Here is a 16,118-nt window from a genome sequence, read left to right as displayed (position 1 = left end):
CCACATATGGACAAACAAACACGGTGACACCCACACGCACAATCTAACGATTCCAATCCACCTAACCTGCATGTCGTTTGGATGTGGGAGGAAGCCGGAGCACCCAGAGGGAACCCACACAAACACGGGGAGAACATGCAAACTCCACACAGACAGGCCACAGGTGGGAACTGATCCCATGACCTTCTTGCAACAGTACTAATGACTAAGCCACCACACGGAATCTGTGAAATAGTTTTGACATAATCCTTCAAAGCCTATACAGTATAAAGTCAAACTTGATCCAAAATCTGGATCCGGATCACCTCCAAAATTTAATGGAGTCTTCCATGGCCTAATATGTATCTGATGAAAATTTCATCAAAATCCGTGCAGTAGTTTTGACGTAATCCTGCTAACAGGAAGACAGACAGACAAATAAATAAATAAACACAGCTAATTTTATTACATCCTTGGCGGACACAAAAAAAAAAGAAAAACAGAGGGAGAGTGACTTATAGGCTCCTCTGGCTCTGATTGGAGAAACTGTGCATAGTACAACTTTTGCTATTGCATCTCCAATTGCACAAGCTTCATAGTGGAGTGGAACAGAGAATAATGTTTTTGAGAAGACAAATTTCAGCCACAGATTGCAAGAAGGCACATGGGAGACCCAAAAGACAGATTTTTATCTGTTTTCTTGTAGCAAAATCATTCTCCATTGCACTATGCCACTTATGGGTGGAAAAAAGCTGCACTGTGCCCAGTTTCTCCAATCACATGGACGGAAGCTTCTCACTCCTTCAGAGTTGTTGTGGGTGGCTTGATGGCTTCCTTCACTGCTTGCCTTTTCTCACATTTTGAGAACTGCCTACTCCAGACAGATTTACTATACAGCACCACACTGTTAGTATTCATTGATGTACATAAATGAAGTCCAACACACACATCCATGTTATGTCTGTGTTTCATATTTCATTACATGAAAGCATTTTGTTTTGTTGTTGTGCACAGTAACTTGTTTAATTTGCATTTATTTCTGAGCATATTGTGAACTCTTTACTTAAAAACCGGGGTGGCAGTAATTCTGACCAGGGATGCAAAGTGCAGCCATTCTGATTTGTGGATTTGACCTTGAATAGCACAAAAAGGTTAAGTGTACAAATATAACTCTCATGCGTGCAGAATGTTGCATGCGTACAGAATGTTCTTTATAGCACTTTGTTTGCTTTGCTTGATCTGTACAGAAAACTCTTGCACAACAGCCTGCCAGCATGCACAGCGCATGGCTTTTCTCACATTACAGTGGGCTGGAACGGCCTCATCATTCTTTCTCAAGTTTATTTAAGCGATCCAAAAACGATGACATACACACAGGTTTTCCAATAAGACGAAGACAAACCTAGACTTTTTAAACTTTTAACTACTTAAACCTCTTTTTTCCCCGTATACGCATGTATAACAAATTATGTTATAAATACTGTTGCTGGGACTATTTTTGAACTGTAAACATTGATGAGCAGCACAACCTTCTATGAAGAGTAATTATGTGGCTTTGAGTAAAACGCAGAATTGAGTATGCATTTCTCTGCTTCTGTCAATGTCCAACACAACAGCAAATCATACAAATGCATTATACTGTTTAAGACACACAAATGTTCTCAGTCAATCTGTCCAGTTACAAACTTGTACAATCAACATAAGCAGCGTGAATGAACAAACACCTCAGCAACACTGTCACATCCAGCTCCTGATACCTTTTCCAATGGTAGAAAGATGCTTTGCAAATCTCACAATTTAGTTGATCGAGACGTTTGCTAGCACAAAAACTGATCATGCAGCAACAAAGTTTATTTTCATAAGATTTGAACTTTCAACTAGATATGGAAACTCTAGCGAGTGCAAAACCCGCTGCCATAAGAATACTGTATCAGTGGGGAAAGTATATTCTCCTTCATTACAACAACATGGGTCGGACTCTGAATATGTTCAAGGTCACTCAACGTCAAATGCAATGGTATATTTTGAAAGCGCACATATGTCTTCCTATTTATGTCTAATAGGAGCTATGGGTGTATCTGGCTCCGTTTAGCCACCATAAGTAATAAAACTTTAGGTGACCTTGAAGGTGACACTGAAGGACACTCAAGGTGAAATGTGATGTATACTTTGAAAGACTACAAATTCCTATTAGTGCTTAACAGTAACCATAGTTCTATTCCCTCTGATCCATGATAGTGCAGCAGATAACAGAATATTTACAGAGGAATCTTTCAAATAGTGATACAAGCACCAAATTTGGCAAAAGTACACCTTCGATATTACCCTTTTAAAAAAACTATGGGCCACTTGAATTTTCAATAGGCAGCCACGTAGGGGTCAATTGAAGAATTACATAGGGGTCAAAATATAAAAATGCTCCAGTCATATTGAAAATTATACCACATTATTTGTCTGATTATAACAATTCCAAAAAGGTATAGTTTAGACTATCTATGAATATGACTAAAAACAACAAAAATGGTGACAAACTTCAGTTTCAGTTTGTAGAGGGATCAAAAGTTAGAGTTGCTCCAATTTTGTTCAAAGGTGATGCAAATTATTGGTTGAGTTAATAGTGTTTCAAAAAGGAATAGTTTGCACCATGTATCATGCTTAGTTATCACGTTACGGGGTAACATATGTCACATGTCATAGAATTCAATGGACGCCAACATTATTTGACCTTTACTTTAGAGACCAAGCATTCAACACAGTCAAAACTATTCCATTTATTAATCCAAGTAGCTTAAACAACAATTTGCACCATTTTTTACTAAAATTGGAGCAACTTTATCTTTTGAACCCTGTACAAACTGAAATTGACCTTTGTCACCATTCTTAAGGTTTTTACACCATAACATTCAGTCATAGATAGTCCAAACTATACCTTTTTGGAATCTTTATGATCAGACAAATAATGTGGTATAGTTTTCAATATGATTGGAGCATTTTTATATTTTAACCCCTGTGTAATTCTTCAATTGACCCCTACGTGGCCGCCTACTGAAAATTCAAGTGGCCCGTCGTTTTTTTCAAAAGAGCAATGTCTAAGGAGAATTTGTGCTGGATTTGGTGCTTGTATTACCATGTGAAGTATTGTTTCAGTTATTTGCTGCACTATGAGTTACACATTGTAGAAAATTTGCTCTCTATCTATTTGCATTGAGCAAAAAAATTGACCTTGCATTGTAACCTTGACCTTTGACTCCTGGACCTGAAATGGTAATGGCTTCATCCTTGTGTGGGACTTAATTAATAGTAGAGAAGCTTGAATCTTCGACTGGACTGGGTTGCTTGACGCAAGGTCGTTTTGCTTCTAATCACAGAAGCTTCCTCAGCTAAATTTCTTGCCCTGGTAGTCTGACTTCTGTCTTGACTCTGTAGAGAAGAATAACAGAAGCCAGCAAAGGCTGGAGTTTAAACCTTAAACTCCAGCCTTTGCTAACCAGACCCCTCCTGGTTAGGGGTCTGGTTAGGTTTAAACTCCAGCCTTTGATGGCTTCTGTTATTCTTCTCTACAGAGTCAAGACAGAAGTCAGACTACCAGGGCAAGAAATTTAGCTGAGGAAGCTTCTGCGATTAGAAGCAAAACATCCTCGCGTCAAGCAACCCAGTCCAGTCAAAGATTCAAGCTTCTCTACTATGGGAACCACCTGGACAACTGAGAGCCTACACAGAGACTTAATTAATGTTCAAAATTTGGTTAAAATGACTTTTGAGTTTTTGAGATATTTTGTTAAGGGCATAGAAACAGGTGAAAACAATAATAAATACCTAATAAAACGATACCGAGTTACTTAATCATAAATTCTGGAAATGAATAGGCACTTTAATGATTAAAATACTCACCATGCAGCTGGAGTAGCCGATTCCTGCCAGCTTTGGGGAGATGTGCTTCCATACCCCAATACTACCCTGCCGAATGCTCTGCCCTGCTGCCAACTCCATAAAAAACAGTGGGACCCCCACAATCACCAAAAGAAAAATATACAGCAACATGAAAGCCCCTGCAAAGATGGGAGAATAATTTGTATTGTAGAAAGTAAGAGCAAGTTTTTTTGGTTCATTTTGTGATGCACGGTCACTCTGTTGAAGCATCAAACTGACCAGACAGACAAGATTATAAAAAGGTTGAGAGACATAAATGATGAGTCAAACCTGCCATGTTAATATTCACCATGCTTTCCTTAAAGTTGCTCACCTCCTCCATTCTGGTGGCAGAGATATGGAAACCTCCACACATTACCCAAGCCCACGCTGAACCCCACCTGGGCCAGTACATACTGGATCTTTGAGTCCCATGCTGGCCGGTCTACATCGTTTCTGAGGAGTCCTTCTGGAGTCTGTGCAATTTGACATTCAGGGTGTCCCTCATCCAGCCAGGGCGTGTCCTCCCTGTCAGGCAGTGAAGGCTTCTCTGTCTGGTAAATTAGAAAGAGATTTTATTTTAAAGTATAGCATAAATGTCAGCATCAAATTAAGCAAACCACCAATCAATCCAATGTGATAAAATCAAAGAAGGTGAGTATGAGGAAGGGTTTAAGACAATCAGCTATTCATTTTTGTGCTATCATCAACATTGTATTATGTCCATGGGCCAAACAGGTTTTCTGTACCACTTAAGGGGATGAAATAACTCCTACAATCCAGCCTCAGTATATCACAGCTGACACAAAGATGTATGGTGACCATCCCAGACTGTTAGCTATTGCCAGGTAGGAATCAATGAAGTATAACACAGGGATCAACATTTAAAAATGCTCCAAATATATTGCAAAGCATAACACATTATTTGTCTGAACATACAGATTCCAAAAAGGTATAGCTTGTACTATCCATAATGTTCAAAGGTCAATTTCAGTTTGTACAGGGGACAAAAGTTAATTTGCCCCAATAATGGCAAAAAGTGATGCAAATTATTTGTTGAACTCATAGGACTAATAAATGGGATGTCCAACGTCTGGCATCATGTTGAACCAATTGGAGACCCCTCATGCTGGACTGCCGTGAACCAGAAAATAGAACAATGCAGTAGTCCGATCTGGAAGAAACAAATGCATGAATCAGGGTCTCAGCATCAGCCATAGACAGAATGGGACGAAATCTTCACTATATTTTGCAGGTGGAAAAAAACAGTCCTCGTAATATATCTAATGTGGAGGTCAAAGGACAACGTAGGATCAAAGATCACCCCAAGGTTCCTCACTTTGTCAGTGTGATGTATGACACACGAGCCTAAACTAATCACTAGAGGGCCAAATTTATGCTGATGTCTCACTAGACCAAGAACTATCATTTCAGTCTTGTCAGAGTTTAAAAGTAGGAAATTGCTAGACATCCAGCTTCTCACTGATGCAAGGCAATCCTCTAAGGATTTTTGGCTCGCAGACTGATTATAAGTGAGTATAATCAGCAAGGCAGTAAAGGTAATTCCAAAATGCCACAATATGTGCCCAAGGGGTGCTATATATAGGGAGAAAAGCAGGGGGCCTAAGATGGACCCCTGTGGTACCCCAAATTTCATGTCACTAAGGTTAGAGGTCGTGTTATTGTATAAAACACAGTGAGAACAACTGTTCGGGTATGATGTCAACTATGCAAGGGCACTCCCTGTAATCCCAAAATGATTCTCTAGCCTATCGAGTGTAATACTGTATGATGAGCCACCGTATCAAATGCAGCACTGAGATCTAACAGCACCAGAACCGCAGTGGTGTCTGAATCCATTGCAAGCAGAAGATCATTCACCACTTTAGTGAGCGCTGTCTCTGTGGAATAATATTTTCTAAAAGCAGACTGCAGTGGCTCAAAGAGATTATTCTTAGTAAGGTGGTCCACAAGCTGCTGTGAAACCACTTTTTCCAGAATTTTAGAGCAAAATTACAGATTTGTTATCAGCCTACAGATTTTCAATATACTAGGGTCAAGATTAAATTTCTTAAGTAATGGTTTAATCATTGCAGATTTGAAACATTTAGGAACAGATCCAGAAGTTAATGAGAGATTAATCATTTCCAACACAGTCAGCCCAAGAGTGGGCCACAGGTCCTTAGTTTTGTTGGTATAGGATTAAATAAACAGGATTGGATTCTATGACATAAAACACCCTGTTATGTGATAACTAAGCATAACATTCATTCTCTATAGGGTCACAGGGGTGCTGAAGCCTATCCCACTGGTCACTGGCCTGGAAGCGGGGTACATTTAAGACAAGACGCCAGTCTATCGCTGGGCCACATATAGACAAAGACATTCATACACTTACTCACACTCCATTTTCCTCTCACATTTAAAGACATGCAGGTTAGGTGAATTGTAAACTTTATAATTGTCCAGGTTTCCCTTGCAAAAGAGGTCTCAATCTCAATGGGACAAACCTGGTTAAATAAAGATTAAATTAGTGATACTAAAATAATCCATTGATATCCATTGAATTCTGACATGCAACATATGTGTTACGCCGTAATATCATACCTCACCACGACAGATGGTGCAAAATATTCCTTTTTAAAACCCTATTTAGTCAACCAATAATTTGCATCACTTCATTACATTTACCACAATTGGCGCAACTTTAACTTTTGACCCTCGTACCAACTGCAAATGACCATTTTGCTGTTTTTAACACCATAACATTCAGTCATAGATAGTCCAAACTATACCTTTTTGGAATCTTTATGATCAGACAAATAATACGGTATACCTTTCAATATGATTGGAACATTTTTAAATTCTGACCCCTGTGCAATTCTTCATTGACCCCTGTAGGTCATTAGAGGTCAGCTCCAGAACATTACTTAATTTAGTATGTGTGTGCCAGATTTGGTGCTTTAGTCACAAAATGAACAACTGTCATGGAAATTTTAGTTAATCTGCACCACTACTAATCACAATTTGATTTTGGTTATATCAGCCAAACAGTGATGGGATAGTTGGCTCTGCGACGCAGTTGGTATCAGCTGAACGGAAAAGTACTAGTGGTGTGTAAACCATGAAATTAAAGGACAAGACCACAGAGGTGGTCAGATAGGGTAGGTCATTTTAGCAACGTGCACACGTGAACAATCGCACACACAGAAGAGTATGAAAGAGTGACAAAAATATGTGGCCACAAATAGAGAGGAGGGGAACAGTGCAGACCTCAGAGTGAACAGATGACGGTTTTCAGTGACGTGTGTGGAAACACTGGGAGGTGTTGGGACTGCATTGGTCCACATAGTGGGTCGTGCTGAGGCAGAGTTGGTAATAATTCCATATTACAGGTTGAAGAGTCCAGAAATACGGATGACAAATTGAACAGATTTGTTTGGTATATATGTGTAGTTGTTCCTCACAATATCAACCTAAAAGCCTGTAGGTGAAGTCAGGAGAAGTCACCCCGCCCCCGACAGTGTGTATCATTTTTAAATTTTATATATATATATAAAATCACCTTGTGTGTGTGTGTGTGGCTCTGTGCCTCTGTATGTGTCCAAAGTGAAGGCGGCACGCTCGATGTTGTGGCTTGATGGGAAAACAAGCTTCTTAGATGATCCATTAGGTCAATTAAAAGCACAGCAACCTATAATATGGAAGACATTTGGAATAAAATCCTCACAAAGGAGCCATTCGGTCATGCAAACATTATCCATTAGAATAGCACTACGTGACCCTAAAAGATGATGTTTTTAAGACACGTGAACAATTCAATCCACCATGAAGCACTACTTTAAGGTGCTCACCTTGGTCACGCCATCAGCCACAGTCTGAAAATAAAGTTTACACTTATAAAACTTCTTTTTTGTGTGATTACCAGTGAATCACAAACTAGCTTTAGAGGTGCAAACTGCTGCCTCCTGTATCTGGAATCATGGTATTAATTATTCTAAGTCAATACAATACACGACACTGTCTACACGATACGCTGTTCAGTGCTTGCATGGACTGGGTGTTGGGTAGGTTTGTGGAAATCTGTGATTTGGGCATTTTTGTTGGTGAGGAAAGGTTTACTGACCTTGACCTGAATTCTTTGCAGAATTAATGGATACTCTGATTGCAACACTTGAGAAGCTGAGTGCGGAATCGGGAGTGTCTGGGTTTGACATATTCCTGGATCAAGACTAAAATTCAGGCTTTTAACAACTTTCTGGACTATGTGATGAAAGTGTTGAACTTGTAGAGACATTCAGTTATCTGAACAGTGACATGCATGTCTCTGGGTCCTGGGCCTTTGAGATCAAGAGGCACCTGGGAAGCGCTTGTGGAGTCATGAGGTCACTGGACAGAGGTGTTGCCCTTACCTTTGTAATGAAGATCCAAGTCTTTAGGGTTGTGGTGCTGCCTGTCTTATTGTATGGCTGTGAGACTTGGACACTAACCAGTGACCTAAAGGGACGACTGGTTGTCTTTGGTATGAGGTCTCTTCTGAGGATCCTTGTATACAGCTGGATGACTTTGTATCAAACAAGCGGTTAATCAGAGAGACTAAGATGAGGAGCATCACTTGCATCATGCGGACGTGTCAGCTTTGACAGTTTGACCATGTGGTCTATTTCTCTGTGCATGATCCGGTATGCAGGTACCTGAGTGTTGAGGACCCCAGAGGCTGGAGAAGACAAAGGGGACACCCACGTTTCACCTGGCTGTGGCAGCTACAAGGTTATTTTAGAGATGTGGGAATGGACCGGTTGTCTGCTTGGGTGATTGTCTTCCAGGACCCAAGATGGTTCCTTGGTGTTGTGGATACAGTGAAGCGTACCACCAGTACATGTTCCCAGACTTGACTTGAATACAATTCAGAACATGAAGTAATAAAATAAAATATAATCAAAATGTACAATCAGTAGGAATAATAATAATAATAGCAACAATTTTATTTATATATCGTCACTTTCCTAAAATAATGGCCTAAGTCATATTTTCCAAAACATGACTTAGGCCATTATTTTAGGAAGGTGACGATATAACTTTCAGGCAAGCAATTTCAAAGTGCTCTCTATGAATAAATATCAAAACAGAGCAATAAAGTGATAAACGTTTAAACATACATAAAATAACGCAATGCTAAAATACCCTCAGCCATACGAGCCTTGTGTTCTTTACAATTTGCAGTTGTTTAATTAATTATTAAGGTCCTATTGTCTTACATACAATTTGCACATGTTCAATAAAGCCCCTTTATCAATCAATCATAAACAATATTTACGTTTTAACGGCGCCTGCATGTAGAGCTTTCGACAAGAGCAGAAGTTAGCTTTGAGTTAGCGGAAGCTAGCGTGCATGCTGATGTCCACAAAAATGTCTTGTAAATCACTCCAGAGGTGTTATCAGGTTAAAAGTGTTTGCGGCTTTAGAAGTGTTTATTTGTCGCTAGCTTTTACAAAATATATAAGAAACATGTATATAAACACACAAGGGTGATTCTTTAACTACGGGCACTATTGGCCTTGTAAATGTAATTTCCACCACACCATTGCCTTACAATATAAAGCGCCTTGGGGCAACTGTTTGTTGTGATTTGGCGCTATATACATGTGCTCTGATGTCACTGTTTATCTCCATAGAAACTACCCAAACAATCTTTCATACAAACTGTTAAAAGGGACATTACAGTGTTGTGGTGGAAATTACGGCAATAGTGTGGGACAACTACATTTATTTAAAAAAATCACAACAGTTGTATGACATTGAATACCCCAATTATGTTTTGATTATTTTACTAATATTTTATTCAGAGATATTTTAAAACATTCTTTACCATTCATTTTTATCATTGAAGATCAACAGTCTGGGTGTGGGACAAGCACAAAACGGCAATATTTGCATATAATGATGCTGAAAAAAGGTGAAAAAGTCATCATAGACTACTAGAACAAATTTCTTAACACACTTTCATTGTAAAGATAACTATGAAAGTGTGAAATTTCCCCTTTTTTTCTGTTTTTCATACAATATGATCAAAGGACATAATAAGTGCCCGTAGTCTAAGAATCACCCACAAACCGAAGCGGTTTTGGAGAGACCGGCCACTGATGTCACAGTGCAGCAGCTCTACTGTGATTGGCTGTCACCCCCGCCACTCAAAAAAAAACAACAACAAAAAGAACAACAACAACAACAAAAAGAACAGACTGAAACAGAATGCAACTTTTTAACCTCTTAAAATAGGTAAAGGTTAGACATCTCTGAACTTGTCCAAGGTTTGTGTCCCAAGAATATTCCCTGTGAATTTGAAGACTCTGGCAGTAATATGACTGGACTTATGTTGAGCACAGACAGACAGGCGGACGGACGCAAAGCCTTTGCAATACCCGATGGCCATACTTGATGGCCATTGGGTAATAAAATACAACATCAAATACAAAGATATCACAGATGACAACAAATGTAATTAAAATGAGGTTAAACCATAACAAATTAAGAGAAACAGAAAATAAAAGTGGGCAGCACAGTGGCTTAGTGGTTAGCACTGTTGCCTCACAGCGAGAAGATCATGGGTTTAATTCCCACCTGTGGCCTTTCTGTGTGGAGTTTGTGTGTTCTCCCCGTGATTGCATGTTCTCTCCGGGTGCTCCGGCTTCCTCCCACATCCAAAGACATGCAGGTTAGGTGGATTGGAAACTTTAAATTGTCTGTAGGTGTGTGTGCGGGTGTGAATGTGTTTGTTTGTCTCCATGTGGCCCTGCGACAGACTGGCGTCCTGTCCAAGGTGCATCCTGCCTCGTGCTCTATGACTGCTGGGATAGGCTCCAGCCCCCCGCGACCCTCAATTGGAATAAGCAGATGAAGATGAGTGAGTGAGAAAATAAAAGTTTTCAGAGGAGACTTCAAAGATTCAACTGTTGAGGACTTTCTAATATCAAGCAGCAAACTCTTCCACAAAGCCTGCCAAAGTCTTTACCCAAGGTTCACAAAACAAGCCTGCAGACTGACGCTGCTGTGTTTTCCTCTGTGTTACACTGATTTCAGGGTTGTTGACTCCTGCCTTCATATCTACCCACACTACCAGGTGGCTGACTGCTCTGCCTCCTTTACGAATGCCATTAGAACATTTCCTCTACTGTAACAAAAAAATCTGCTGTCTTGATGGTAAAAAGCCATCAGCTGTGGTTACCAGAATAATTCAGTAAAAAAAATACAGTAAAAATACATAAATACCTTCCCAGAAGAACCAGTACATTTGGTGGTATAAAGCTGCTGTAACTGACAACAATTTAAATTTTAAACCAGTAAATCCAACAGCATTTTCTGCTAAATTAACATTATCATGCTGTTTTTAAAAGTAATTATTTTTGTAGAATTAAATGCAGCTGTTACTTATTGTACATTGAATTACATTTGTGCCAGTCTACCACAGGAGATTTGGCATGGAATCCACTTTATCTACACTTTCTAGGAAAACTTCAGTTGTATAAGGTGAATGACCCTGTGTATACGAGGTCTGTTAGAAAAGTATCCGACCTTTTTATTTTTTCAAAAACCATATGGATTTGAATCACGTGTGATTGCGTCAGCCAAGCTTGAACCTTCGTGCGCATGTGTGAGTTTTTTCACGCCTGTCGGTTGCGTCATTCGCCTGTGAGCAGGCTTTGTGTGAGCAGTGGTCCACCCCTCTCGTCGGATTTTTATTGCGAATAAAAGGTCTGAACGATTTGGAGCTTTGCTGCATCAATTTTTTCCAGAAACTGTGAGACCTCCAGGTGGACACCATTTGGAAAATTCAGATGGCTTTCAGGGAGGATTTTATGGGGATTACACAGATTAAGGAGTGCTCCAGCCAGTTTAAAGACCGCCCACAGCTGCTGAGAGTGCGCCGTGCTCCGAGCACTGATCGACAGGCTGAATCAACCAGATCATTTCCAAAGTGAAGGCTTTGTTGATCCGGGATATCGTCTGACTTACACAAAAATGGCAGAAGACGTGGACATCAGTACTTTTTCGGCACATTCCACTGTTACAGGAGTGTTTTTCATGGAAAGAGAAGTGGAGGGATGTGCCATGGAGCCGTTCATGGCACGGGACAAAACCACCTCTGTGTTGGTCTCACAGGACGGCTTTGAGATGGCTTTCAGACGGCTGTCGGTGGGTTTTCAGTCGTGTGACTAACCGAGAAATTGTGGATGAGCTGGACATGCCAGAACATGTCCTGTGAGGCTTCATTACGGCGTTGCTTTGCGCGATGTGTGGAATTCCTCCGCTCCTCTTTCTATGACAAAAACTCCTGTAACAGTGGAATGTGCCGTTCATTTCCAAACTGGACTCTGTGTTTTATCCGGGATGTCGTCTGACTAGCACAGGAATTGCGGAAGACGTGGCTATCAGCACTTTTTCGGCACATTGAGACAGACGTGCGGAGGAATTCTGCGTGTCGCGGCGGTGCCACATAGCGCAAAGCAACGCCATGATGAAGCCTCACAGGACATGTTCTGGCATGTCCAGGCTCATCCACAATTTCTGGATTAGTCACACGACTGAAAAACCACCGAAAACCGTCTGAAAGCCACCCTGTGAGACCAACACGGAGTTGGTTTTGTCCCGTGCCATGAACGGCTCCGTGGCGCATCCTTCCGCTTCTCTTTCCATGAAAAAAACTTCTGTAACAGTGGAATGTGCCGAAAAAGTACTGATGTCCACGTCTCCTGCCATTTTTGTGTAAGTCAGACGACGTCCCGGATCAACAAAGCCTTCATGTTGGAAATGATCTGGTTGATTCAGCCTGTCGATCGGCGCTTGGAGTGCGCCGCACTCTCAGCAGCTGTGGGCGGTCTTTAAACCGGCTGGAGCACTCCTTAATCTGTGTAATCCCCATAAAATCATCCCTGAAAGCCATCTGAATTTTCCAAATGGTGTCCACCTGGAGGTCTCTCAAAGTTTCTGGAAAAATTTGATGCAGCAAAGCTCCAAATCGTTCAGACATTTTATTCGCAATAAAAATCAGACGAGAGGGGTGGACCACTGTTCACACAAAGCCTGCTCACAGGTGAATGACGCAACCGACAGGCGTGAAAAAACTCACACGCGCACGAAGGTTCAAGCTTAGCTGATGCAATCACATGTGATTCAAATCCATATGGTTTTTGAAAAAAAATAAAAAGGTCGGATACTTTTCTAACAGACCTCGTATACAGATACAGAGAATGCTAGATAGTTTTTTTTTTTATCTCCATCTATCCCCATCACACACCTTGAACTTTTATTCTGTGTTTTTATTTATTTGTGCAGTGCCATCGATATTTCATTCTGTGACAGGCGCATTTGTGGTGTTTTTCAATGAATAAACATGAGTCTAAGTCTCAGGCAACCTTGAACCTGTGATATTTCCCTTGGGAGATAAGTTAAGTTACTGTTTGCTCCACTGCACTCACACAATAGGAACTACTCTGAAAATATAATAAATTGTATAACATTTTGTCATATTAGCATATTTTTACTGAATTTGTACGCCCTCAGTATATTAATATGAAATGTTCTGAAAAATCACATCTCTTAAGAAGTGAGTTGGCTATATATCAACGTTATAGTTTGAAGAATTAGGTTTACCATTTTGTTGTTGCGCTTGGGTTTGTGCACTGTTACTCGTTTGGTTGTGTTTTGAAATTCTGGTGCACTGACTGAGTTGTATTGTTTGTGCACATTTCTTTTGTATTGTTGTTATGAGTATATATGTATACATTCTTTTTTTAATAGTATAAGGGGAGGGTATTTACAAGCTTTGCTTCTGCCTTCACCCTTTTTGTCACATGGGTTCATTGTACGTTGTTCTTTTGTGCGTTTTGTTTTTGTCTGTGTTGTTATTCTGTACGTCGAATAAATAAATTAATTCATTCAACCTTCTTAGAACCAATTTGATTTTCTATGTAGTATAAGCCATAGTGAAGCGACGTCATTACGTCAATGCCTATGTCCTTTTACTGCACATCTCTGGTTTCCCACCGCTTGCAGCAACTCTTTAGCAAAGCAAAAACAATGGCGGACGGTTTTGGCTCCATTTTAAGCATTGCTCCTGCCTTTACAAGCCAAAAACATATTTGACCCTTTGGAAAGACCAAGGGCTGCATGTAGGGTGACCAAACATCCTGTTTTCCCAGGACATGTACTGGTTTCTCTGAGAAGTCAATCTGAATTTGTGTCTTTTGTTATACATAGTATTTTGTAATATAACAATTTTCTATCAATACAGAGGAAGCATACTTTAAATTTATTGAAATTATGAGGCATGTTTGAGAAAACTTCAAGTCTCTCATTGTTGGGCCAAGTGTCCCGGTTTTTCAGTAGTCAAAATATGGTCACCCTAGCAGTGTGTGTTTCTCCAACTACATCTAGAATTGCAGGACATCCAAGGACTTCCAACATAAATGTTTTGCCAAATCCCACTGCACATCTGTACTCAATCTGCTGTGGTGACCCCAAGCACCTGGGAGCAGCCAAAAGGCAAACAACATTCTACTTTAACATAAATTACAGCTGTGCATCGGAGAGACTAAGCTCACCCTGAAAAATCAAACCATATCATCCAAATTCATTAATCTATTTTGTACTGTTTCAATATGTTTTAGCTTCACAGGAGCTGGTATCCAGCCATACAGTTCACTAAGCACACTGGGAAACACCCTGCACTGTTACACACAGATAACACGCTACGCTTTATGTACTTTTAATACATTATTTCAAGCTGTTAATTTATTTTTACAGGGTTCAAGTATTTACAAAGGTTGTGCAGTCTTCAACACCCAGGATAATGAATGATAAAGTCTGCAAGACACACTCTCATTCTAGGTGCCAAGGATCATATAACCTGAGGAGGTGCTAATCACACATTTCTCTTTGCAAAGCATAAAAATACATCTCACATATAGCATAAGTGTGATTTAATATAAAGCCTGTACATATACTGAAAATTCAGGCAAACACATAACTGGTGCTCATGGTGCTCGTGTGTGCTAAAAAAATAAATGACATGCAGAGGGAAGCATTTTTCCGACAATCTGTCATAATCACTTGTGCAGGCTCATTCATCCACTTTTTCTCGACGATTTGTGACTTTTTTTTCCTTCGTTCAGCTATCGCTGTGTGCCGCGTGACCGGGCCCTTAGACCAGGAAAACAGGCCTTAAACACCTTAGCTGGGTGTTCTAGATTTTAGACTTTTGGACAAGTGTAAGACGGGTCTAACTTGCATAATCTGCCCCCATAGCACGCCATCACTTTTAGATGTTTCCACAAGTGAGTATTTTAAATGTTTTAAAAAACAAAATTAAGACAATTAGCTGCTACTGCTAAATATGAGAGACAGGTTAGACACTTATCTGCACAGATTTACAACATGTTGCACACACAGAAGGACTTTTGATCACTACACTGTTACAGCTTAGTGAATACTACGGCACATAGAGCTGTGATTAGTGATTCCAGCTCAAAGCTGTCCAAGACCATTCTGCCCCTAAACTGTCAGTTTATGGGAAGAAAAGGTACTTTTTTTTTTTTAGCAAAATGCACTGTAGTAAGGATGACTAATAAATTTATTTTAATGATTTTGCAAATTTATGCATACCTTCATTGTCAAGTGACTGATTGCTCAGAAGCACTTCCAGCCCCTTTGAGTGTTGGCCGATGGCGCCAGATGGTGGCATACTTGTGATATAAAGGAGTCAGTGCTCAAGTCCATCTTTCTCAATAGGGAACCTCAGTTTTGCTTGAACTCCTGCATGATATTGTGGGATCTGATGACTTCCGGGCACAGCCTGCACAAACACAGCATCACTTCTAACGGAAAAAATGGTGTATTGTTTTGTTTTCGACGGCAATCACCGAAGCAGTCACAAAAAGTGCAGTTTTGTTCAGTTCCCAGTGGAGAAGGGAAAATGAGGCAGATGGGAGAGGTCGTATTGGTAGGTTTTAGCCTACACACCTTGACAGAGTAACTGCGGCCTCACTCTTGCCTCAACAAGTTTGAGCTCCGGGTCATAAACAAACCGTAACACATGTCCACTTTCCACCACATCTGCACTTTTGCTTTGCCATGTAATTTGCCCAAAAACTCTGAGAAAGTTCCATGTTTGTGATGGAGATAAACGAGGGCTGTCCCCGGAAGTACAATTATGTTCTTTTCATTTTACCCCT

The 16,118-nt window shown here is 40.3% G+C and overlaps 1 protein-coding gene across 1 annotated transcript in view; it reads right to left on the bottom strand.

Moving 5' to 3' along the window:
* slc6a16a (solute carrier family 6 member 16a) overlaps nt 1–16,118 on the bottom strand; it is a 35,715-nt gene that overhangs the window by 15,777 nt on the left and 3,820 nt on the right. The window contains exons 2-3 of the mRNA XM_034191020.1: nt 4,223–4,442; nt 3,871–4,028 (exon numbers count right to left, since the gene is read on the bottom strand). Coding sequence (XP_034046911.1) covers nt 3,871–4,028; nt 4,223–4,442 — 378 coding nt within the window. The remainder of the gene's footprint in view (nt 1–3,870; nt 4,029–4,222; nt 4,443–16,118) is intronic.

This window comes from Thalassophryne amazonica, chromosome 16 (genome assembly GCF_902500255.1).
Source record: "Thalassophryne amazonica chromosome 16, fThaAma1.1, whole genome shotgun sequence".
NCBI classification, from domain to species: domain Eukaryota; kingdom Metazoa; phylum Chordata; class Actinopteri; order Batrachoidiformes; family Batrachoididae; genus Thalassophryne; species Thalassophryne amazonica.
Note: the sequence above shows the minus strand (reverse complement) of the source record. Positions and strands in the feature narration are given on the sequence as shown.